The 23,973-nt window shown below is 49.9% G+C and overlaps 1 protein-coding gene across 1 annotated transcript in view; it reads left to right on the top strand.

The window, feature by feature from the left end:
* The first annotated feature begins 1,652 nt into the window (after window positions 1-1,652).
* LOC130599004 (carboxyl-terminal PDZ ligand of neuronal nitric oxide synthase protein-like) overlaps window positions 1,653-23,973 on the top strand; it is a 31,293-nt gene continuing 8,972 nt past the window's right edge. Inside the window, exons 1-2 of the mRNA XM_057409046.1 lie at window positions 1,653-1,811; window positions 5,572-5,643. Of these exons, the coding sequence (XP_057265029.1) occupies window positions 1,707-1,811; window positions 5,572-5,643 (177 nt within the window). The 5' untranslated portion in view covers window positions 1,653-1,706. The remainder of the gene's footprint in view (window positions 1,812-5,571; window positions 5,644-23,973) is intronic.

Below are 23,973 nucleotides of genomic sequence, written 5' to 3'. Positions count from 1 at the left end.
ATTTAAATGGAAGGTAATGCAATATTATGTATTGGAAGGAAAAAAAAAGAGAAGCCTGTCTGGAAACAAAACCTAGCAATGAGAGGAGGCTGACCACAGAACCTATCCCAGCTCAGGTGCCAGAATGAGCTGCTAATCCCACAAAGTACTTGAACATGTAGGGTCACAGCCAGTGAACCAAGAAGAATCCTTTGGGCTTTTTTCCCTCTCATAAGTTTCTGGATTTCTGGCTCTTGCCAGTCTCCCACTGACTTCCAAGTACTCAGAGATGCCATGAAACTCAGGACAATAATCCTCCTGAGACGGAGACAGGGAGCTGTGCACTGTCTGCCTGTGGCCACAATTTTCTCTCCTGGTAATGTGAAAGCCACATAAAAGGTGGTGTCCAACAACGTTCAAGCATACAGCTAGGAGTTATTTGTGTGACAAAAAGTTACAACTGATCACTCAAAAGTTAAATCAGGGGAACCCAGATAGGGTCGACTGAAGCACATATAAGCTTTGGCCCCTTGGATCCTACACAACTCACATTTCGGATCATTCCTGTAAATGGCAAAGAGCATGGCCATACTAACAGTCAAAAGACAAGTCTTTGGGTCTCAACACCACCGCCGTGCATGTGCTTCATCCCTTACCTATGTCGGTGCCTGCTGAGACGAACGGCATGCTCAGGCACGGCGAGTATTCCAGAGCAGCACCTGCAAGGACTCCACACTGGGGGGGCCATGCCAATAAGATGAAGCTGGAAGAAAAGAAGACCCTGAGTGCACAGAGCACCCAAAATCCTGACAGCGTTGAGCCAGACAGTGTGCATCAGCTGTGCAACAGGCTTCTGACAGACCTTACATGTGAACCGCTTGCAGAACAGTCACATTAACACTGGACATATGCAATGGGTTTAGTCAACTACTCTTGTGCAGGAGCTGTGGTGAGATCCTAGATCATGGTGTACACTGTCCTCTAACACAGAAAATGGAGCGGGTGCTGCTGACCTGATGCAGCATCACTCACACTGTCCAAAACCACAAGTAATTCGATTAAGATGTGACTCCATCCATGGCCCCTGCACCGGGAGCACAGCACTGCACCCAAGGGAACACCACCTGCTCCAGGATACACCCGGACGCTTCCCTGCTGTGTATTTACAACCGAGAACAAGGGCTTGGTACTTTCACACCCTGGGAAGTTAAGACATGGCATTGCTGCTCTGTATTAAAGCCATCAGGCCAGGACAGCCCCAGACACGCAGGAAGACAAACCCTCCACCAGCTCAACCTCAGCAGGGTGTTTCAGGCGCTCCCTGTCAAACCCACAGCGAACTTCCCCAGGCAAAACCTCCCTTGCAGGCTCTCTCCTCCCAGCGGGCCCAGCCCAATGCTGTAATCGCGGCTCCACCAGGCCCGCTCGGGGTGGCCGCTCCCCGGCAGCCGGCCCATGGCCGATCTAACACGGGTCGGCTCCGGGCCCCGGCCAGGCGGGACCTTCCTCCACAGCGGCCGGGCCGCGGCAGCCGATTCGTGAGCCAATGGCGGCGCGGCGAGGGCCGGGGCCCCGCTCGCACCCGCGGACGCTCATTCAAAACGCGGCCGGGCTCGGGCAGCCCCGGACCCCAACCTGCGGCCGGGGCTCGGCGGGGCAGGGGGGCGCCGCCGCCGGGGATGCCCGGAGGGGCCGCGGGCTGAGGCGGCCCCCGCCCGCCCGCCGCCATGCCGGTGAAGAACCGGTACAACCTGGTGGACGATGGCTGCGACTCCCGCGTCCCGCTGCACAACGAGGAGGCCTTCCAGCACGGCATCCACTTCCAGGCCAAGGTGAGCCCCGGACGCGCTCCCCCAGCCCCGGGCGGCGGCGGGTACGGTGGGGACCTCAGTCTGGGGGTGCAGCGCGGCTCCCTACCGGCTGTCAGAGCCCCTGGTCCCGTCCGGGCTCCGGGGGCCTCTTCGGCAGAGGCGCCCCGGGCAGCCCCTGCAGCGCTGAGCTCTCTGTGCCCTCACCCGTTGCAGAGCAGCCCCGGGCATTGGGTCCCTGCGGGCCGGTCCTAGGCACCTGCTGGCCATGGGCCGATGGCCCCATAGGCTCAGCCCGGGGCTCGCTGTGCCCCCTCCAACCATGCCCACCGTGCGTTCTTCAGCTCCGCCGGTGCCAGGTGTAAGGAATTCTAAAGAAAACGTCAATAAATTAGCAAAGCCTTACACTTTAGCACAATCAAACAGGTTCTTCTCCTAGTATTTTTCCATCTGTTTATCCTTATAAACTGCCTTGTGCATTTCATTTGAGAACTGATCTGGAAAGACCCCTCTTGACAGCCCAATGGACACTGCCTGTGGTATGGACACTGCTCGACCTGGTGCCTGTCATCACTTGGATAGGACCCTGTTCCTACTGCAGTGAGTGACAGCTCTGTATTCCCCTGGAAACCAGCAGGCTGTTATGTGCTGCTTAAAACCATGCTAGTGCCTTATTCCATCCAACCTGCTCATTGCATGGGAAGCTGTGCAGGTCCTCGTTTAAATGCAGTCTTCAGATATCAGAAACACTGAATAGTCATAAATTGATTCTATATTGATCATGAGCGGTCTGGCAGCATCACTCTCAGAAAGTGCCTCCATTGGAATTGACATTCTGGAGACAGTGCAGGGTTTATAATTCAGCTGACAAGAAGAACTGCATTTTGCTGGAGCAACTCTAGGGTTCCCTTTCCCTCTTTGAAGGTGGCCTAGCACAGATTAGAAATGGAATTCATGCCTGCTATCTCCTGAGCTGCAAAGAAGGGGCATATATATTCAAATAAAGCTTTGAAATGAGGATTTTGTGTGGTTTGGTTTTCCTGCTAAGAGCTGTAAGATTTAAGCAGGTTGGAGGATGGATCTGAACGGACAGTTAATCACATTTTAATAATAGCTCTCTTCCTTAGGGGAGAAGAACAATTTATCTTTGATTTCTTTATTTTAAACTAAGATTTGCTGTGCTGAGGAGAAGAAAACTCCTCATTTTGATTTTTAAAACACGTGAAGCAACTGTACCTTCAACTGAGTGGAACTGGCTTCTTCAGATTGACAGCTTCAGGCAGCCAGAGCTGTTCAGAAAGTGGCTACCACGCTGTTAAGATGTGTGGGTCTGAGATGGGGTTTGCATTAGCTCAGTAGCACGCTTGCTCAGTTCTGCTCTAAAATCTGACTCTTCCAATTAGGACGTGCATTGTGGACACATCACTCAGCCACAACTGACAATGACAGGGCTGTAACTGGTGCCAGGTGTCTTGCACCAGGCAATCTTAGTGACCACATTTAGTCTCTAATCTCCACATACCAAACTGCCTTACTTGCCCTATAATCTTCAGGGACAAACTTGAGGAGGTCAGTACTGGGAGCTGCTTGTGGAGAGGTGGCTGTTTGCGCCATGCTTCACAAGCAGGAAGGGTTCTGCATGGGAGCACAAGGACCCAAACTGCAGCAAGGCCAAAGCAGGGGGGTTTGGAGGATGTCCTCTTGTCCCAGCCTATCAATTTAGCTTTGGTAGCATGGCCTGTTCCCCACTTCAGCCCCGTTTGCAGACAAAAAGCCAGCCAGCCACACTAAATTAATCTGGATTACCTGTGACTGCACTGACAGCCACTGCAGAGCAGGGAAGGAGATGCCTGCCAACCAAAGAGACCTCAGATTGGAAGTGATATGGATATGTCCTCACCACCAGGGCAGAGGGAAATCCTGGCTCAATCACTCCCTTCCCCACTGCCCTCAAGCTTTCATGGGCAGAGCGGTTTAGACTCTGCTGTGGTTTACCAAAGGCTACAGCTGAACTTAACTGCTCTTAAAAATGCCATTTTGCAAAGGCATTTACAGAAGCATCAGGAAAGCCCGATGACCTTTCAGATTGCTTGTGGTGTTTATTTCAAGGCAGGCAGAAGAGCAGTAAATACTGAGCCAGGAGAACTCTGAAAGCCCTTTTAAGCAGAAGTTTTTAAAGATGAAACACATTGCAAGCCACAAGCATTAGAGAAATAAAACCAGAACTATGTCAGGAACAGTGATAGCAATGGGGGGAGTATTGTATCTCTGTTCATGTGTCTGATCAGCTGCCCTTTCTCCTCCTCCCCTCTCCATAGGGGAGCAACTTCCAAAACCCCCCATAACTGGAAAGCACACACTCAAACCCCAGATGCGATTCATGAGCTAAATGCTCTTGAGAGCATTTGTAAGCCAAGTTTTGTAACCTGCCCTCTGCCTCCTCTGCTAAGCTGCCTGTGACAGCCATGCAGACATGGGCTGTGTTACACTGAGGGAGCTGGTGGATTCACCTGGGAGCACCCCAGCATGGAGTCCAGACCCTGCCCTCAGCACCAGCCCGTGCTGGCAGGACACTGACATTTCTCATCGGGCCACTCACCACCTCACTCAGGTGGCATTTTTCTTGCCCTCACCAACATGCCCTTGACACGCAGGTCTTTCCTCAGAGCTGTGAGCCGCAGCTTCACAACATTAGTGGCCTTTTGCTCCACACATGAGCTGGCTATCCAGGACACTGCATGTTTTCCTCATTCCCAAGGCTGAGCTGGCAGCTTTGTGCCTCCTCCACTTGGCAGTGGTGCAGGCAGCACTCTGTGCATCAGTACCACCTCCTGTCAGCAAGTGCACAACCAGAGCCTGCATTGGTACACAAGCATTACAACCCAGCGTAAGGGGGGAGTACAGGCAGCGCAGGGAAGAACACACGGGAGGGAGAAACAGCAGCAGCAGGAAGCTGTCTGCCTGCAGGTCTTCCCTAACAACCCAAGTAGCATCAGCCGCACACAGCCATTGCGCACAGGAGAACAGGCGGCCGGCTGGCAGAAGCTGTAGGTGTAGTGAAGTGGTAGAGGCGGAGGTGCTGAGAACACACCATCTGCCCATGTCTCAGCCTCTGAGTAAAAGGCCCTGCTAGGACTGATGCTTACACTCACTTCAGTGCAGCACCCAATGCCAAGGGCAGTGCAATCACAGCTTAGTCAGGCAGCTTGTTTAGCATAGCAGCTCCCCTAAGCATAGTTAAAACCTAGTGGTGGAGGGTGCAGATTTGAGTGGGTTTACCAGGATTCTGCCGACAGCTGAGCTGGTCCAACCAAGCAGAGACAGTGGTGTCCAGAGGGAAGGTGGTCCAGATGAAAAAGGCCAGAGTCATGAGCCTTTTCCAGGAAAGGTAGTTGTGGCACATCCCGGCAGTTTCCCAACTCCTATGTGCTTTTAGCTCTGAGTCTTGTAAAAGCAGGTGTAGTGAGGAATGACAAAGGATGGACAGTCTCATTTTCAGACCCACAGAATTGTGACTTGATCAGCAACAGGCATTGCCCTGCAAAGCACTGGTAAAGGAGCATCCAGAGTCCGAATGGGGTCAGAAGCTCACACCTGACATTAGAGATCCATGAACTTCTCCCTGACTTTGATAACATTGCCCGCAACAGATATTCCTATTGTGTCCTAGGTCAAGAGGGCCTAACCAAACAAGGACTAAATGAGAGGTGGTGTTTGTTCAGAAGAAGCCTCCACCATTAACTTGTGCATTGCTTTACAGACATCTCACTGTTGTGTCTTGCAGTACATCGGTAGCTTGGACGTACCCAGGCCCAACAGCCGCGTGGAGATTGTGGCAGCCATGAGAAGGATTCGGGTAAGTTCAAAAGAGCTGAACCCACATGGAATAAAAGGTTACATTCACTGGAGTGACTTGGTTGCAGTGCACTGTTCTACATCCCCCTTCCCCAGCCTTCCTGTCTGGAGCTCAAATCTCAGCACAGTCAGGATTGTAACAGGCTGCTCCAGAAATTCCCAAGGCATCTCAGGATAGACCCGTCCCCAGCTCTTTGCAAAGGGATCAGTTAGCAAAACTCAAATAGCAAACCCTAGCCTGTGCTGAGAAGGTATGGGGATTCTCCTTGAACCTAAGAGATTTATTTAGCCTGTTTGGGTTTTTATGTGTGTGAAAAATAAGATGTACACACAGTGTGCTCCACAAAAACATTTGTATTCATTGCTGGTTCCAAATATGTTATATATTGAAATACCTGGCAGATGTGATGGATGTAAATCCCATCAGACTAGACTTTGTGGATTCTGCTGCTCATGGAATAATTTGCCGTTCTCCCACATCCCCCAGTATAGTTTTACAGTTCCTGTTTCTCATCATAAAATCTGCACTCTTCCTCCTGTAGCCTTTTATTCTTCAGAGCAGGCTGTGAATGGTCATCAGATTGAGCTACCATTAGCAGGGTGAGCTAACTTACATCTGCTTCACGTATAACCAGTTCAAGCGTATGTACCCCAAAAGGCAGTGCAGCTCCTGTGCCTGTCTGAAGTTTTGCAGGGGTCTTAATACTGAGGCTGTTCCTGTGTCTCACAGCAGCTAAAGCAGGTTTGAGAATCTTCCATTTAAAGCTTTGAAGGGATTATCCCGTTTCTCTCCCTCCCCCCATAGTATTTAACCCATCTAATTTTCATTTAGAATAGTGCTTTTTAAACTTAGCCTGTAACTGGCTGGGGAGCTGATGTATTCATCTCCAGCCAAGCTCAGAAATGACATTCCCCTGCCTTTGCCTGCTCAGACGATTAGCACAGCTCTTGCTCAGAACAAAGTGCAGCAGCAATCTAAATTGCCCTGGTTATTTATGGAACAGGTGAAGAGCTATAGGAAGGAAAGGCAAGAAGTGATGACTACCAGGGCAGTTTAGAAGCTGGCATAACAATTGGTAATTTTTGAACTGAATCAATATTTAGCATCAGATTTGACACTGCACTACTGATCTTGACTGATAACACCCTTGGAAGGAAAAGCAGACAGTGTTTTAATATCAGCTTCTGGAAAGTCTTGCATTCTGTTTTCACACCTGCTATTGCCGCAATGGTACCTAGCTCAGCCTTGGCAATGCAATAGCATGCTTGAGTGCTATATGACGCGTATAAGGAACCACTCTGCATTGGTGGATGCCATCAGTTAATCTTATCACACAATATTTTTAAAGCAGGCATCCTGTATTCTATACTGGGTTTTTAATCTTGGAAGCCCTTTCCAAAAAGGGAGGGCTTCCCTTTTCATGGGCGTATTGTACAGCAGGATCTTATTCAGACACTTCCTGGCTGCTGAGCGGAAGATGCTTCTCTATTGAAGATAGTTAATTGGCACTGATCCTTAATTAGAGCATAAAGAATGAACTGGGAGGTCTTTGAAGAGAATTCTAGTGCATAGAGTACACAACCTAGGAACTGAGGGAAGATGGGGGTTATTTATGTAGCATTCATTTACATGCAGAGGCCTTGTCTATACTAGAGCTTTTTCCCATGGACTCTCAGCGGCACCAGTTGCAACTGGGAGGAAACAGTGGAAGAAGCTATTGGTGGAAGCTAGTATTTTGCTACCATCTTATTGTGAGTGGTAGTGCCTGTTTGCACTGCAAGAGCAAGAAAGCTCCTGTGGCCCTGCCAAGTGTTGGCAGGAGCACATTGTGCTGAAGCTTTCATCCTTTGTGCATTCCAGTGTTCCACTGGAATTCTCTACTGGAGCGGAAGAGAAGTCGCCCAGTACAAGCCCCAGCACAACATTTCCTATGTGCTCTCTATGCCCTGCGACATGGGAGGAGGCAGCATGATCCACCACTGGAGCAGTCGGTGATGGGGCCAGCCCACAGCACAGGCAGGTTGTTACTCATTGCTTCTGCTACTCTAGAAGAGAACCAGGGAGGAGGATGAGGAGTCACAGCTCTCTTTTCCAGGCTCTGACAGGGCTGGTTACTCTAGTTATTCATGAGTAAGTTGAGGCAAGCCCTGAAACTGCCTTCTTACTACCATGTCTGATTCTGGTCTCTAGTCTGGCTTCCCCAGGGAAAAAAACCTTGAGCTATCTAGCTCTAGTGTTGTTCTTGGAGTTTGAGAGGAGAGAGGGCTGTAAGTAGCAGCTCCAGTTGCTATTATCTACTCCTTGGCATATTACTGTCCTGTGTTTTGCACTGGGCTCTTTTGCCAGCTGCATATGGATTATGCCAGGGAAGCTGGGAGGTTCAGTGGTATTCTTTACTCTGCATTAGCAGAGCAGTAGGCTTGGAGACTGAAGACATGCAGAGCACGCAGGCTGTGGGACATCACTCCCAGAGAGCCTCAAATGACATGTTTTAACATTAGCCCGCTGAAATCAATCTGCTCTTTTGTGGTAGGTATTTAAGATGCACTCATACAGTAAAGCTTAAACCCATATTCCTGGCTGAATGGATGCTTGTAGAATCACTAGCAGTACTCCATTAGTCACACATTAGGTTCCCATTTCATAACAGACTGGAAAACCTTGTCTCATCATGCTCTATGCCTCCACTGAAGTGAATGCAGACTCAATAGATAAAACAGGGAAGCTGCTGTTCTTCGCTTCCCATTATGCAGAGCTAGACAACTTGAAGTTTGCTAATCCTTCCAGTGGATTAGTAGCAGCATACAGCTTGTTATTATATGATCGTCAGAGTTCAAACTAATCCCTCTACTCCTCTTGCCCTGGCAGGGGAGGTGATGAAATTAGTTTGGTACTTGGATAAGCACTGTGTGCTCTGACAGGCACGTCAGGCTGCTCTTTATGAGCCCAACTCCTTGTGCAGGCAGGCGTTCCTCCACCTCCCAGGGAGAAGCCAGTCTGCCCTCTCCTGCTGCCTGAGGCCTGGGTCTGGGTGTCAGGCAGCTCACACTCCTGCATTCACAGCCAGTGTTCTGGTGGAGCTGGCTTTCTGCTGAAGTGGATTCATCTGCAGGTGTTTAAGGAGCTTATGTACAAGACGAGGTTTTTCTTCCTGCATAAGTGGCAGCTAAAGTGAGGAATGTGACAGTCCTCGAGGGTCCAGATGGCTTCCCAGTTCGGCAGAGTCACCCTTTCCCTTGACACACAACTCCTTTTGTGAGCAACTAACTAGCCCAGTTCCCCCCTTAGCCAGGTGAAGGCTCTCATGCAGTTTAAGAGGAAAGATATTGTGGAGCCCACACAGCCTGGAAACAGTAACAGGAGAGCTTTGCTAAAGATGCCTATGGGTACAGGCCTAGGGGTAAAGATGGGTTTTGTGAAACACAAAGCTCCTGAGGTTGCTTGGGAAATCGTGCCCTGGGAGACATCGTGGAATGGTTTGGATTGGAAAGGACCTCAAGATCATCCAGTTCCAACCCCCTGCCATGGGCAGGGACACCTCACACTAGAGCAGGTTGCTCAAGGCTCCATCCAGCCTGGCCTTGAACACTTCCAGGGATGAGGCAGTCACAGCTTCCTTGGACAACTTGTTCCAGCTCCTCACCACCCTCACAGGGAAGAATTTCTTCCTTATACTGAGCCTTCCTTATGTCTAACCTAAACTTCCCCTTTTTAAGCTTGAACCCATTACTCCTTGTCCTATTTATATGAAGGGTTAACATCACACGTCGTGCATCCATTCCCCAGAACTAGCACTGACCAGAGGAGAAGCAGTCATCTGTTTCCTTCCTCAAGCAACACAACCTTCAGCCCAGGGCTTCAGAGCCAAACAGCCCTAGAGAAAAGCTGAAAAGCTGCTGTTCTGAGTGGTGAGTTGTACAAGGACACTGCAGGAGCAAGTGTCAAAGCCTGTCATCCCCACAGCCAGCCTGCTGACTGCAATCCCCAAAGTCACTGCATTTAATTACCTTTAAGGCACAGAATCAGTTTCCCTGGAATTTGCACTTAAAGATTTGACAAAGCCTGAAAGTTTGAGGTCTGTTTGGAAGGTCTAGCTGGGACCCAAGCAGGCACTGACACTCAAAGGAGCCAGATGTTGGATTATTAAATCATTTCATAAGGGAACAGCCAACTGGTGCTTTGCTGATCCAAGCACCAGGATGAACAAACAAGAGGCAGGCATCCAGACTAATGTGTTTCTTCTGTTACCTCCGCATTTCTTAGGCTTAACTTAATCGAGAAGTCTTTTTCCCCAGAGGTTGGTGTACCAGAGAAGCAGAAACATTCCTAAATCTTGACACAGGATACATCTGAAATGCCCGAGTACTCCTTGGCATTAGAACTGGCATCTTACTTCAGCATCCCTCCTATCCTGATTGTTCTTGCTGCATGTAAGCTCTTAAGCAGAGCCTCACCTCTTTGCAGTTTCTCCACATGGTATTCCAGTGAGGAGGTGTAATCTAGCCACACTACAAGTCACGCTGACCGCCAAGTATCAACGGGTAGTCTTGAAGTGTGATATGACAGCAGTTTAAATCAGGATGAGTAAAAGTTACAGTCCTACCAGTGCAACCATGTGAAGCAGAGGAAGCAGCAGCAACAGAACCTGCCTCTCCTGCAGCTAGTCTGAGAGCTGGGCTGGCTTCATGCAGCAGCTTTCACTTACAGCCAGCCCAGGCTAAAAACTGCAACAGTTCAGGAGCAAATATGGGTATCATTTATCTGCTCCTGCTACAGGAGAGGAACCAGGTAGATAGCTGGCACAGAGCAGGGTGACTGCCTCCAGCCATCTCAGCTTAATTTATCACTGTGTGGCAGACTTCAGAGGTGCTTAATAGACTTGTTCATGAGATCCTTCTAGAACACAGTTCCTTCAGTTCTCCCAGGCAGCCTTCTTATTACAGAAGAGAAGCTCACCAAGCTAACCACTGCACAGATTCCTCTCATACATTCTGCCTGTAAGCCCTTCCTGAGTTATTATTATGCTTGGAGCTAAGTTTTCCTGCCAGCTTCATGTTAATCTGGGATGGAGTTTGTGACCAGGACTAAGAAAAGACAGAAGCTGAGCTCCCAGCTGCTGGGTTCTTGGTTAGTCTTCACAGCCTCTCCCACTATAATGACATTGTTTGGTCCTCTGCAGCTGAGGCACAGGCTCAAATGTGGGAGCACAAACTGTTGCAGCACTTGCCGTGGTACAGGCCTCAGTAGCTGCATGCCAGGGTCTGTTGGTATTGGATGGGAGTTTGTTCTGCTGCCCTTCCTGGAGGGCTTTTCCTTCCAGCCTCTTTGGAAGAGCATCCAAATGCTCAGCTAATGACAGCCCTGGGCTGTGAAAGGAAATAGTCCCAGCATCTGAACATATTTCATCAGTCCTCAGACTCCTGGTGTGGACCTTTCTGTAGTCCTCAGAATGCCATGCACCTTCCTTCCATTTACAGGAGGGTACAGGAAGAACATGATAGTTCTTACATGGCTGGAGTGTGAAACACAAGCATCTTATGTGTCTGCTCTGAGCTGATAGCACATGGTGGGGGGGAAATGTTGGTAACCAAATCTCATTTACTACATGTTGCAGTCATGGGTCCAATCAGCATTCATACTGACCAGCATACAGGCAGACAGCAGACCTTGTGGGAAGATGAGAGGAAGACTTCTGAGCAACAAGCCTGTATGTTCCTCTTCCTCCTTCCCCATACCAAAAGGACTATGCATTTACCACAAAGTATGCTCAAGAGAGCATTTTTTTCTAGGATACCTTCCCTGCTTCTCTGGAGAACCATGCAAGGGTTGCTTACACTGATACGTATTAGACAGAGTCTACAGCCTCCAGGAGAGAGCAGTGGCTTACAAACCAAGTATACATGAGCACGTACAAACTTGCTCTGATACCTTCTGCAGAAGGCCTGGTGTCAGGTTGGGCTCTTCTCCAAAGCAGAGGCTTAAGAAAGGCTCATGCAGCTTCAGGCAGGCAGTGCATGATCAGACTATAGTCAGTCCTCAGCACAGCATACAAGTCCACCCAAATAAACCCTGAGGAGCTTGCACTAGCGACTGGGAAGGAGATTTACAGGCAAGCATGGGTGGCTTTGTCTTCTGCCTACTCTCTAGATCTCTCTGTATTTCTGTCTCCCTGTCCAGCAGCCCACCTTACCTGCCATCTACTTTAAGGGAAGATACTCAACAAACCTATGGGCAGAGAACAGTCAGACAAGCAGGCTAAGAAAAGAGATTGGCACAAGGTCATCAAGAGCAGAGGAGATGACTTGCCTCAGGGCATCCTTGCCATACAGCCCTTCTCTTCCCCAGGCAGGGCTGTGTCCCATTACCTGCCACATACAGGACTGCTCAGGTCCAGGCACTGTGGTCTTAAACACCAGTTACTCCCAGGGTCCCATCCATGACAGGCATCTGAGCCAGCTGAAAGTTTCTACCACACAAGATTAAGCTAATTGGTTCTACCTTTCCAGGCCCTGGTGAAATAGAGCAAGTGTTTTCAGGTTGGTAATTAAGTGTTAATTGCAGCTAAGTTTAGCCCTAATGCCTCATTAGTTTGTTTTCCTCTATTTGTTGCAGCTAGAGCAGAGGCTCCTGCACAAGGATGGGGAGCAGGGTGGGCTTCCTGGGAGGCAGAAGAGTCCTATCAGGAAGCCTCTTACCACCTCCTTCCCAACAGGAGCTCTGGGTGAGACAGAGACCCTTACACCTCAATGCTCTAAATAACATCTAGGCAGCAGCTCTGCAGGGTCTCTGGTTTGCCCAACACACACATCAGCCCATTTTCATGATACAGTGGATTTTGCATCTTGTCCTATTACACCTTTGCTGGAGCCTTCACCACCTCAGCCCCCACTGCAGGTTCTTTGCTGTCTCCCATGCCCCAGGGCTAGTCAGTGGCTTTAACAAGGGCAGGCAGTACTGAAGCTACTACTGTTCAGGGCCCTGCTCTACTGAAAAGTACTTTAATTCCTCCACACTGCAAACAGCACCCGGGTTTGGTTCCCACAGACTGTTTGCTGGTCTCTGAGAAGATAACAGACCGGACAGAGATGCCCTTGGGAGAGGAAGCCACCTCACATTAGGAGGTGACAGACACGTTACGGGTCTTACCTTTCTGCAGCACGGGTGCTGAGGAAAGAGATGAGCCCTCTGGGAGAAGGTCTGGCAGGAATCCATTTCTCCAGGCAAAACAAGCAGCTTAGCACTGCAGGGCCTCCTCTTGCAATACGCAGAGCCACAGAGCTGCAGCCTCTCACCCTACCTCCAGAAAGGGCTTCCTACCCTGCCCCATAGTTTTATATCCTATGTCCTTTCCCAGTATTCCCTGCAACCTTAATCAGCCAAAACACCAGGTGGGATGATGTCTTCCAAAGCTCCCTTGCCATGAAGGCCTGAGGAAGGGAAGAAGGCTGGATTTGGAAGGATGGGTGATGCAGCTGCAGCTCCTTAGGCCTGTCTACGCATGTTCTCCAGCCCACTGTCACCTTGGCAGGCTTGTTTCATGCATACCCTGCTTTACTGGCCTTACAGAACATGGAATTTTCATAAATTGAAGAAACAGTGTGAAAGCTGCTTCTCTAGAATTGAGCCTGCCACATCTCAGACTAACCCAGGTTTGGTTTATCCCATTTCTGCTCTTTGTATTATCATAACAGAAAGGAGAGAAGCTCTTACTGAGATGTTTTTGCAGTGGCATCATGCAGTGTTTCTAGGCAGCATCATGTGGCTGTGGTGGAGGACTCACTACTCTGTGCTTGTACATCTTGAGTAGGAGGAGAGAAATAAACACCTCTGAGATAGCACAAGAATCCAGCCTTCTGCTCACTGCTTGGGGACATCTTGTCATGCCCTAGAGCTGCCCCACTGATTTAGAAGCTTTTGCAGGTTTCCACCCTGCTCATCTCCCACCCTAAATCACAGCTGAACTCTTGCCACACAATAGTGATAAGTTACCTTCTGCCACTTGTGAGCTGAAACAAGTGGGCACTGTTCCAGCTGTGAATAGGCCACTGTAACAGAAGACAGCTTAGAACTCTTATCAGTATCCATGTGCTACAACCTAGGTTTGAGAAATGACCAGTGATTACAGATGCTTCAGTTCTTACTTCCACCCTGTTCAGTGTGTGCTGTGTATGGCTGGTGACGGATGGATGGAGGGATCACTCACTGAAATGTGTCATCTCTTAGCAACAGCGACCTTTCAGTGCCTTCTTCAGAGCACTGAGAACTGAATGGCTTCTCCAGCGAGGGGGTGGAAACAGTGAGGCATATTAATATTGGTTTGCATAAGAGTCATGATGGATTGGAGTTTAGATGAAGCTGCTAATAAAAGCAGCAGTTAAACAGATGAAAGCTAAATTAAAATGTTAGTACCAAATAGAACAAGACAAGAGCTTTTTGTCTCATGCTGTATCTTGGCAATGAGGCAGGTACCTTTTAATTGTAAAACAAAGTGGCTTTAACAGTATTATCATTATATTACTGAAGCATTTGATTTCACTAGCAAAAATATCAGTATATGAGAACTCTGCAGAGCTTTTATCTAGTTTGAAATGAAGTAGCTTTTCTCACCAATTATGTTACTGGGTGTAGGTTATTACAGAGATTAAATATAACGGCTTTCAAGTGACATTCTGGTGTAGAACAATCAGCCACCACTCAAAGCTGCTGCTTTATTAGTGAGAAAATGCAATTGAGATGGCAACCAGAGTAGTAGGGAGCACATTGGATTAACTTGTTAACAAGGAGGTGCCTTAATCTCAGTGACAACTGCACGGGCAGAAGCTGGGGTTGTCCGTGGTGCGGAGATGCTGGTGGAGCAGAGACCCTCCTAAAAGTGCATGCATTCATTTCCATTAGAGCAAGCTGACATGCTTCAGGAACGAAATGGAAGGGTCCATGAAAATACAGACACTTAAACCTGAGCCATGGGTGAAGTTATCTACATGAAGGGAAAGAATTAAAGCAAAAAAAGCTATGGTGCAACCTCAGTCTTTCTGGTTCTTAGGTTAAGAGGGTCCATGCTGGACATAAGAGGAAGGCTAGATCTAGTACCACAACGGGGATGTGTAGACGCCGTCTTGATTTTGTCCAATGCAAAAGCCCTTTGTACTTTATGGATCACTGTTCTGAGAAGGAACCATGACCAGAAAACAAAATTCTGCCTAGTAAAGTGAGATTTGCTAACAATAGCTTGGTTCTATGCTTGCTTTCTTAATTCTGCTTTGGCTCTGTACTAAGCGAGGCCTGAAGGCAAACAGAATTGGTACTACTTAACATAATAGTTTGACAAGCTGCTTCATGTTTTGACCAAATAACTGTGTGATAAATCTACAGAATCAAAACCTTGAATGGCTCCCTGGAGGGAAGGATACTTTGATGAGGGAGAAGGGATTTTTCAAAGGCATTACAGAATGGGTTTCTTTCTTTCCTTCAGCAGTGATTAGACAGCCTCTTAATGGTCTTTTCCTGGGCCAGATGGGTTATTTGGACTAATTGGCAATTGCCTGACTGTTTTGAGGATACCAGAGTCACTTCCCCCTTCCTCCATCCTTCTGTCACTGTGTTGCTGCAGAGATGCTGCCATGCAGTAGGTCTGCTGAGGGGGAGGATGCAGCCCTCACAATGCAGAGCATCACTGGCCAGGCCCCGAGTCACCCTTCTACTTGCACAGCCGCATCCAGTGTACCCCCAGGAACCCCCAAACCCTCTGAGCTCCAGGGTTTCCTTTCTAAAACAAAGGATTTTTGTCATGGAAGAAGAGCAGTGGGACACACTAAGACTGGATGCAGTGTGATGGAGGACTGGGCATCTACAGCTGGCTCCAGGAGGGTGTAAGGCACACAGTTACTCTTCAGGCACATGGGTCCTTTAGTAGACCTGTCCCAGATGCTGGTGCCTGCCATCAGCACCAACTACATCTGAATGCCCCGTGCCTAGCACAGAACCAAATGCAGCTCATGAAGCACTGGGTTCAGTGATCCCAAGCCATCATGGACCAGTTTGGTCCTGCTGCAGCCTGTGCTCCTGCCGTTAATGATTATGGGGTTTAAACTTCCAGCCCAGACACATTTTCTGTTGCCCCACCCCCCCCAGCCCAGGGCAATGCTGGTCTCCTGCTCATTTTGCTTCCTTGCATCCAAGCAGGGGGCAGGAGCAGCTGTGAGCTGGGGTAGGGAACACTGTGGTTAATCATTGACCTGTACACGAGCAGCTCAGGATGCTACTCTTTGTAGCTGTTTTAGAGGCTGTCTGTACCAAGTTCTTCACCTTTATTTACCCATATAGTAGCTGCATACCCAGCTGAGGACCCTTGTGTGCCTCCAGGAGACATGGGCACACACAATGCCCAGCACCACGAGCCTGCAAACAGCTGACAAACCATCCAGTGGCTTCTTATCCAAGAGCTTGAAAGCCCAGCCCAGGCTGCTTGCCTCTGCCTTGGCACTTGGCAGTGATGCTCTGGTACAGTTTTGATGATGAGACCTCTGTAACAATAAATATTAATACCATAAACCCCTCTTTATCCATAATTCCCACTAACTAAACCCAGGCTGTTTCTCTCATCATGATTCACTCACCTTGGTAGCTCCCCTGAGGCTAACAAAGTCCTTGAACTGCTTAATAATCTGGAGTTTTGGAATGACACAATTAGTGTTGAATTTTCCTTCTCTTACAGTAACAGTCTTGTTTCCAAATTTGAGTATGATTTTATGGACAGCTTGAGGAGAACCCAGAGACCTTCCTTTAGATTTAGGGATTGCCCAGAGAAGGGGTACCACAGTCTGTTGGCAACTTCATTAGCATTCAGTGATTTCTAACCAAGGACCACTTGTACTTTAAAAGTCCCTCTTAATGGCTGTATCCAAATACCAGACCTGGCTCTGCTGCTTCTACTAAGGCAGGATCTTTCAGTATTACATGCCAAGTCTACTAACAGACTTTACATACACAGTCATCGCAGTCCTACAGTGCCTGACCCCCTCCAAGATCAATGGCTGTTCCATGCTGGAATTGCTGTACTGTTGGTGCTCTTAGATGTAGACACATCCTTTCTGTGCAGCTCTTGGAGGTCAGCTATAAGTCACTGGGCTTTGTGTAAGAAAGGTTTTCTGAAGCAGAACTGTTGGAGATCGATAGAATTAAGAGCTACACAGAAAAAGTCTCCTTGGCTGGGAATAAAGCAGATTATTTCAGTCCTTGACTGTCTCAGACCAGTACATAGCTTTCACAGCTCGTGAAAGCTGTTGGCATTGAGAAGTAGAAAGGTTGAGCTGCACCCAGGGCTTGAGCTAACAATGAGAACGAAGCCTGATTGCACCTAGCAAATGAGCCATGAACCTGGTCTGCACATAGCAGCACACTACACAGCTCGGCATCCCTCCTGTCTTCATCCTGGTCTAGTTTGTAATCAAAGCTGTTTCTGAATGCAAATGGACGCCGAGTTTTCGTTCTAGCTTGAATTCTGCTTGCTCAAAAATAGAGGTGCCAAGTCCAGCTTCCTACCTCTGCCACAGACAGGCAAAGAAAATGCTAATTTCTCTAGTAGGTGGCTGAGAGAAACTACAAGAGAGAGCTGGAAGACAGCACCCAAGATACATATGGTGTGTGATAACAAGTTTAGAAGCCAGGAGATGGTCCCTCCCTGCAGCATTTACCAAAAGCAGGTGTTAGTCATGCAGATGTAGCTTCTCCAGACTCTCAACAGCAAACTAGATTCCTCCTCCTCCTTTGGATAAGCATCCACCCTGGGTGGGCATACTCAGCATCACTCTCCTCCGCATCCTGAAGTCACAGAGGCTTTAAGGAGGAGGCTGCAGCCACACTCTTCCTCCTGGCCACAGAGCAGCATAGATGCTGGATGTGGAGAACCAGGGTAAATCACCCCTGGTCCTCTTGGGACTTAGTTACCTGTTTGAACACGTGGACCTTCTCCACCTTAACCTCACCTGTTCTCAGCCTCAGGAGCACTGATGCTTGCTCTCCATCCCCACACACAGAGCATGGCTCCCCAGCCTGCCTCCAATTTGCCATCCTCCTCTGGACTACCTGCGCCAAAATAGCATCATTGCATAAACGTGAAGCGTTGCATTATTTAGGGACCTGAAATCCTGGGACCTGCCTTTGTCACAGCCCCAGCATGGCAGCAGGATCAGGGTTTCTCCCCATCTCTGTGCTGTGCCAGTGCGAGCCCCTGCCAGGGCCCTCAGTATGCACCCCTGAAGCCCCATCTCACACACTGCAGCTCCCTCCACCTGCACAACCACACCAGGGTGGCTCAGTGGGTTGAGACCAAATGTACAGTGAGCAGGAATCCTCAGTTGCTCCCTGCTCATGTCTTTGTGTGAGCAGTATCTGATGGCCTGGTCCTGCTGGCTGGGTGCTGGGTGGCTGTTGCTTAGCAGGGGGCTGGCTGTAACCAGAACAACTGAATGAATGAAGCAGAAAACGAACATCCTTGCTTTGGGGATGAGAAACCAACACATAAAATACTCCATTACGTTCCCACAGCCAGGTAGGGGGTCTGAGGCTTCTTCACAGAGCTCTGAGCCTGCCACAGGGTCCTGGCTCCTGCTCTTCTGAGCTTTGTTGTTTGAACATTGATGAACAAGGTTTAGAACAATTCAATCTCCTAACTCACCTCCTGTCCTACAATCCAGGCTGGAGGGCAACGAGGATATGAACATCATGTGTACAAAACCAGGGCCTTCTCTGCAGGGCCTCTTGACACTGATGTTTGTAGGGAAATACAGAGCTACTTGCAGGTATCAAGAGTGTATAATTGCAGTTTCACTTGTAAGGGTTGTTTCAGGTGACTCTGACCTGCTTCTAATGAAATTAGCACTTTTTATCCGCAGTAACCTAGCAGCTCTTTGAGGTAGGCACCATTTCCATGCTCATGTGCATTCAGTGCCTGGTACATGAGACTCCATTAGGGTGGGGTCCCAAGACACTACTTCATTACTGAAAGTAATTAATCACCCAGAGCAGTGCGGATGGAAAGGGTAATTTGTTTTCTCCTGCAGAGTGAATAGAGGTAGGCAGGAAAATGAACCCCAGCTTCCCTGTGAGCCGCGCTTGGCCTGCCCTGGTGGGACGAGGGCTGTGTGTGGGAAAGCTCCCTATTAAACCTGGGGACAGCGGGGGGTCCCTGGAAGTGACAGTCACACAAAGGGGCTTTTGTCGGAGAGGCACCAAAGGCCAGATGATGTCACCTTGTGCCTCTCGGGATGGAGCTCGGCACTGTCTCTTTAAGGGAGGAGGCAATGAAAAGGCTGCCTTTATCCCACCCTTCTTTAAAAGCAGGAGCAGCTTTGTTCCAGCACAGTCTGCCTGTTCTCAGAGGTGGAAAGGACTAATTAAAGAGCCACCGCTGGTCACCCCACCAGCTCCCATCACCTCCAGGAGCTCTGCTCTGCCCTGCCCTATGGAGTGTCCAGAGAGGCTGGATCCATAGGATGCTCTCCTGTCATTCACAAGCTGCTTCTCTGCAGCTTCCAAACCCTTGCAGGAGGGTGGCGCTTGGTGCTGCTTCCTAAAGGACTGTTTTTTCCCCTTGGACTTTATGTCTTCACTCACACACAACCCCAGAGCATCTCCAACCAAAACGGGAGGCAGCAGGAAGCAGCCAGACCAGACATGTCCATCATTCCTACTGTTACCTCTTCAGAAACCTGTGTCCCATAAAGAGCATCCCAAAAAGAGACAGAATCCACCTGCATCTCTGTAGAGCTCTAACACAGCCAGAGCCAGGACTAAGAGGCAACTTCCAAGAAGCTGCTTTTCAAGCTAAGTCAGGAACTGGCTAAACACAGCTCCAGTGTCCTTATGCTGGCTGAGGGGCTGCAGGGCATAGGTCCAAGAAGACCTGCAGGTTAGGCCAATTAAAACAGTGCTGATGATGCCAAGCAAGAGGCTCCAGAAGTATATCTGAGCTTAGTGTCAGGTTTCTGCATTTCCTCCAATGCCTTTCATCCCTCAATCCTCCAGTTGCAGCGAGGGGCATTAGTGAAGGGTTTGGCCAACACATCCCTCATCAGGGAGGTGTTTGTGCATCTCCTTGTACCAAGACAAGTGTGAGGGGCCACACGCTGCCCGGGGGTCAGGGAGCAGCCAGGGTGGCTTTGCTCAGTGAGGAGGAGCTGATAACATGGCCCGTGTCAGCCAGGAGCCCACCACATCATACCTGAGCAGGATGGGCAGAGCAGACCCTGGGGAGCAGCCAGGCTCAGCCAAGGGTCCACATCATCAGGCAGGTCCATGCTAGTGGGACAGATCTGTTTCCAAGCTGGGAAGCCAGTCTTCAGGTTGGGATGAGCAGGTCCATGGCCGGGCATGACTGGAGACCAACATCCCTACCCTAGAGCTCAGGAAAGGAGTGAGGGCCCAGAGCTGAGCTTAAATGGAGCCTCTGCCTATGAGTGTGGATAGAGACCTCAGGTGAGGCTGGTCAGGACCATTAACACCTCTTCACAGTTGGTCAATGTGAGAAGAGCCAGAGGTGAGAGATGCCTGAGCAAGCCAGTGCAGTTGATTCTGTGGCCTGATGGGCAGAGTTTGAGCACATAGACAGGAGTTTCCCATTACTCCTCTCCTCACAGCCACGTGGCAAATTGTCTCCAGCTCCTGCACCGAGGAGATCCACCTGCAGATCCACGTGTGCAGGGCACCAGCTCCACGCTGGCCGCAGTAGTCTCTGTCAATAAATGACCTGTGGCCAGTACATCCCATGGTGCTTTCTTGGCAGGGCTAATCGAAGTCTAGCCCGTAAGCAGGTCTCTGCAGCTCAGGCTGCTGCCAGGGACATCAGCAGTGCTGGTCCAGTGCGGATGCAGGGGCTCTGGCACAGGGTGCTGTCCCTGGGGAGTTCCATACGCTCCTTGAGGACTCAGCCTCAATCACAGGCTCACTGTCCACACAACCCACCAGAAATACTGGGGACCAGAGCATCTGCAGGGCTGGAGCACAAACCTGCACATGATTGGAGAAGTTATAGAATCATGGAATGGTTTGGGTTGAAGGGACCTTAAAGCTCATCCAGTTCCAGCCCCTGCCACGGGCAGGGACACCTTCCACTAGAGCAGCTTGCTCCAAGGCCCTGTGTCCAACCTGGCCTTGAACACTGCCAGGGATGGGGCAGCCACAGCTTCTCCGGGGAGCCTGTTTCCATCCTCAGCACCCTCAGTCCCGCCTGGCCCCGCAGGCAGCCCTGCCAGAGCACGGAACTGGGAATACATCAATAAACCCCGTGTGATGAACCACGGTCACATTTCCCTGCTGCCCTTCCAGGGACACCCAGAAACCCAGCGGGGCTGTGATAGCTCCTTGGCCCCCTCCAGCTCGCTATGTGGGGACTGGGCTGCAGTATCTACAGAGAACTTGTTGGATGCTGGAAGGAGCTAATTGAAATGAGAGGGGATAAAAACGGACTTTGGGTACGTTGCCAGCATTCTCCTTGCCCATTGTCCTCCCCCTTCGGTTTCTGCTTTCCACTGAGCAGTTTTGTTTCCAAGGATCATAAATTCTCATTTTTCCACTGGGCAGGAGGTGCACTCCCGGCCTCCACCGCTTCCTGCGTCGCTTTTGTGTCCGTGTTGCCCAGTTACTGCAGCACAGACCCAGACTATGCCCGGCCACATTCACCCCGGCCATGTCCCCCGGAGCGTGCGCCCTGCCGGCGTGCACTGGGAGTTCATAGGATGCAGACGGGCACATGCTTCCCAAGAGGAACAAAGGAAAGGCCATAACCCAGCGGTTTCCAGCCGGAGGCCATGAGGGAGCCGCTGGAATGCCGCTGCCCACAAGGCTGTTGCGGGAAGGTGGGATGTGATGCAGAAGGGGGATTGGAGGCTGGACCACAGCCTGTGGTCCAAAGGGTATGGGAACTGACGGCACTGGTTTGTCAGCTCCAGGGCGGCTGTGTTTGGCCAAGCTGCATTTGCTGGGAGCAGAACGTGGGAGTTTTCTGTAGCATCGGTTCCAAGCGGCAGCGTTCCAAGCATCCGTAATTCAAACAGCAGTCAAGATAACACCGTGTCCTCATGCCGTGCGGATCAGTTCGGTTTGAAATTAATTACATTCCTCAGCTTGAAATACTTGGATTCATCCTGGCTTTTATTCCTAAAGCGGCGCTCACACGGTACCGGAGGTTGCACACGGCAGCGGGAGGGAAGGATGCGTCCCACAGGGCTGGGATACAGCCAAGGAGCAGGAGCAGGGGCACTGGGTCCTGCTGGGGTGCCCGGAGCCGGTCTGTCGGGGGGGCAGAGCCGAGCGGATTTCCACCTCCTCATTGCCATGCTCCCTGTGTCTGTCCGGTGGGAAAGGTTGGGAAGGGGCTGGGACTGCTCATTGTTGGGGGGTTGTTTATGGACACATCCATCCTGCAGCCTGCCAGGCCGGGACAGGGCAAGGGGAGGTTAGGGGCAGGACAGCAGGTTACGGGCTGGCTGGAGGATTTACAGCTGCAGGGAGAAGCCATCCATTTCCAAGCTTGGAGCATCTTTGGGTGCACAAAGTACTTACCCAGCAGGGATTGGGAGCACTGATGCACAGCAGCAGCCACGTTTGAACCATGGCAGGAGCATGTCCTGGCTCTGCTGCTCTCCCGAGTCCGACCCTTCTGCTCTTTGTCAATGAGGAAGATGTGTTTTTTGGAAACAGAGGCTGCCTTTAAGACCTTCAAACTCTCTATTTTATGACAGTTTCCATTTGCATAATGAAAGCCCTGATACCTTCAGTAATTAATCACATTAAGAATTGCTTCCTTGAATAACTCTATTCATGCAAGTTGTTCTTAGTGCTAGAAACTGCATATGATTTCCAATGTGCATTAGCCCATCTCTTTCATCAGCAGATGGAAGCTGGTAACTGCATGTGTAATTTATATCTGCTTGGGTGGAATTATCGGATGAAATATGCATCACGCAGCACCATTAACATTTCTAGTCATAGAGTCTTTAGCTCCTGGGTAAGTTAAGATTACATGCCAACAGTGTGTGGGACCGTAGGAAAGGCAAGGACTTGAACACGGGGATTTAAAAGCAGAAATGGGAAGTATTCCAGGTCAGATAGAGAATTAATGGCATTGCAGAATTAAATGAGATGCATTGCCCCTTTTTTGACCTGCATTTTCTTACACAATGTCCAATCTTGTCCCATAGTAAAGAAAGCTGCCAGGCTTGATGCTGGATCACCACTAGTGAGGGCAACTCCAGGTCCTTTAACATCCAGAAAGCTTTTCCCCATAGGATAGCGCAGGCAGCAGGAGAGTATCGACTGACTCACAGAAGGCAGCAGAGCAGATGCACGCTGCTGTGTGGGTTTGGGTTTGTTGGTAACCTTGACGTATCTGGGGGAAAATCACATCAATTCAGTAGTAAGAGAACAAAAATGAGTGCCTGGATGTTCTCTGTGTCAGTGCCAGGTTAGCCAGGAGCTCGGGCTCAGCTGTATGTTGGTTTATACATCAACATCTTTAATAGATGAAGTCTGCTACCTTGCAGTGCATTTTTCCGTGTGCTTTTTTGTCCTTACATAAATCACATTTAATTAAAACATTGATTCCTGCTTGATAGGAAGCAATTAAATGCCTGTAGCTGTATCCCATCTGCCACTTGTGTGTAGAGATGGGGAAAGAGCCCAGTCTGAGCTGGTGCAGCGTGGGCTCACGGGGCTTTTGCCCAGCCCTGCTCTTGGGAGCACAGTGCTCTCCCAGCTGGTGTTACTGAGCAGCCAGTTGGGTCCAGGCCATCCTACAGCTCCTTTAGGAAGGATTTTAGGGCCCAATCAGTTTTACCCTCAGGCCAAGCTAATTCTGCCCATGGCTGGGACCCCAGCATGTGGGGAACATGCATTGGCCGTTTGTAGGTGCTCTGATGAGGATGCAGGAGCAAGGCACAAGCAGCAGCAGCTATGAGCTGCATGGAGCAAGAAGGACCAGTGAACTCATGCGCCTCCTTCCTCGATGATGCTGTGGCAAAGGGCCCAATCCAGAGCAGAGCCTGAGGGTTCTGCCTGCAGATTGCAAGGGTCAAAACTGCCTCAGATGCTGTGTGAAGGGGAGGTGTGTGTCACTGGGGCAGAGGAGAAGCTCTGAGCTCTGCTCCTGCCTGCCCCATGTGCAGCCCCAGCCACCCCAGTATGGCTCAGGGCAGAGTGTGCCTTCATCCTTAGTGACATGGTTTATGGTTGATAATCTTAAAGGTCTTTTCCAACTTAGTTGATGCTATCATTTTGCTCCTGCTGGCTGTATGACTGCTCGGAGCTGAAGCTCCATACCAATCCCAAAGTCAG

This window comes from Pezoporus wallicus, unplaced genomic scaffold (genome assembly GCF_028554395.1).
Source record: "Pezoporus wallicus isolate ANWC-B61680 ecotype Strahan unplaced genomic scaffold, APGP_CSIRO_Pwel_v1 contig_8341, whole genome shotgun sequence".
Taxonomy (NCBI): domain Eukaryota; kingdom Metazoa; phylum Chordata; class Aves; order Psittaciformes; family Psittacidae; genus Pezoporus; species Pezoporus wallicus.
This window is presented reverse-complemented; position numbering and strand designations above follow the sequence as displayed.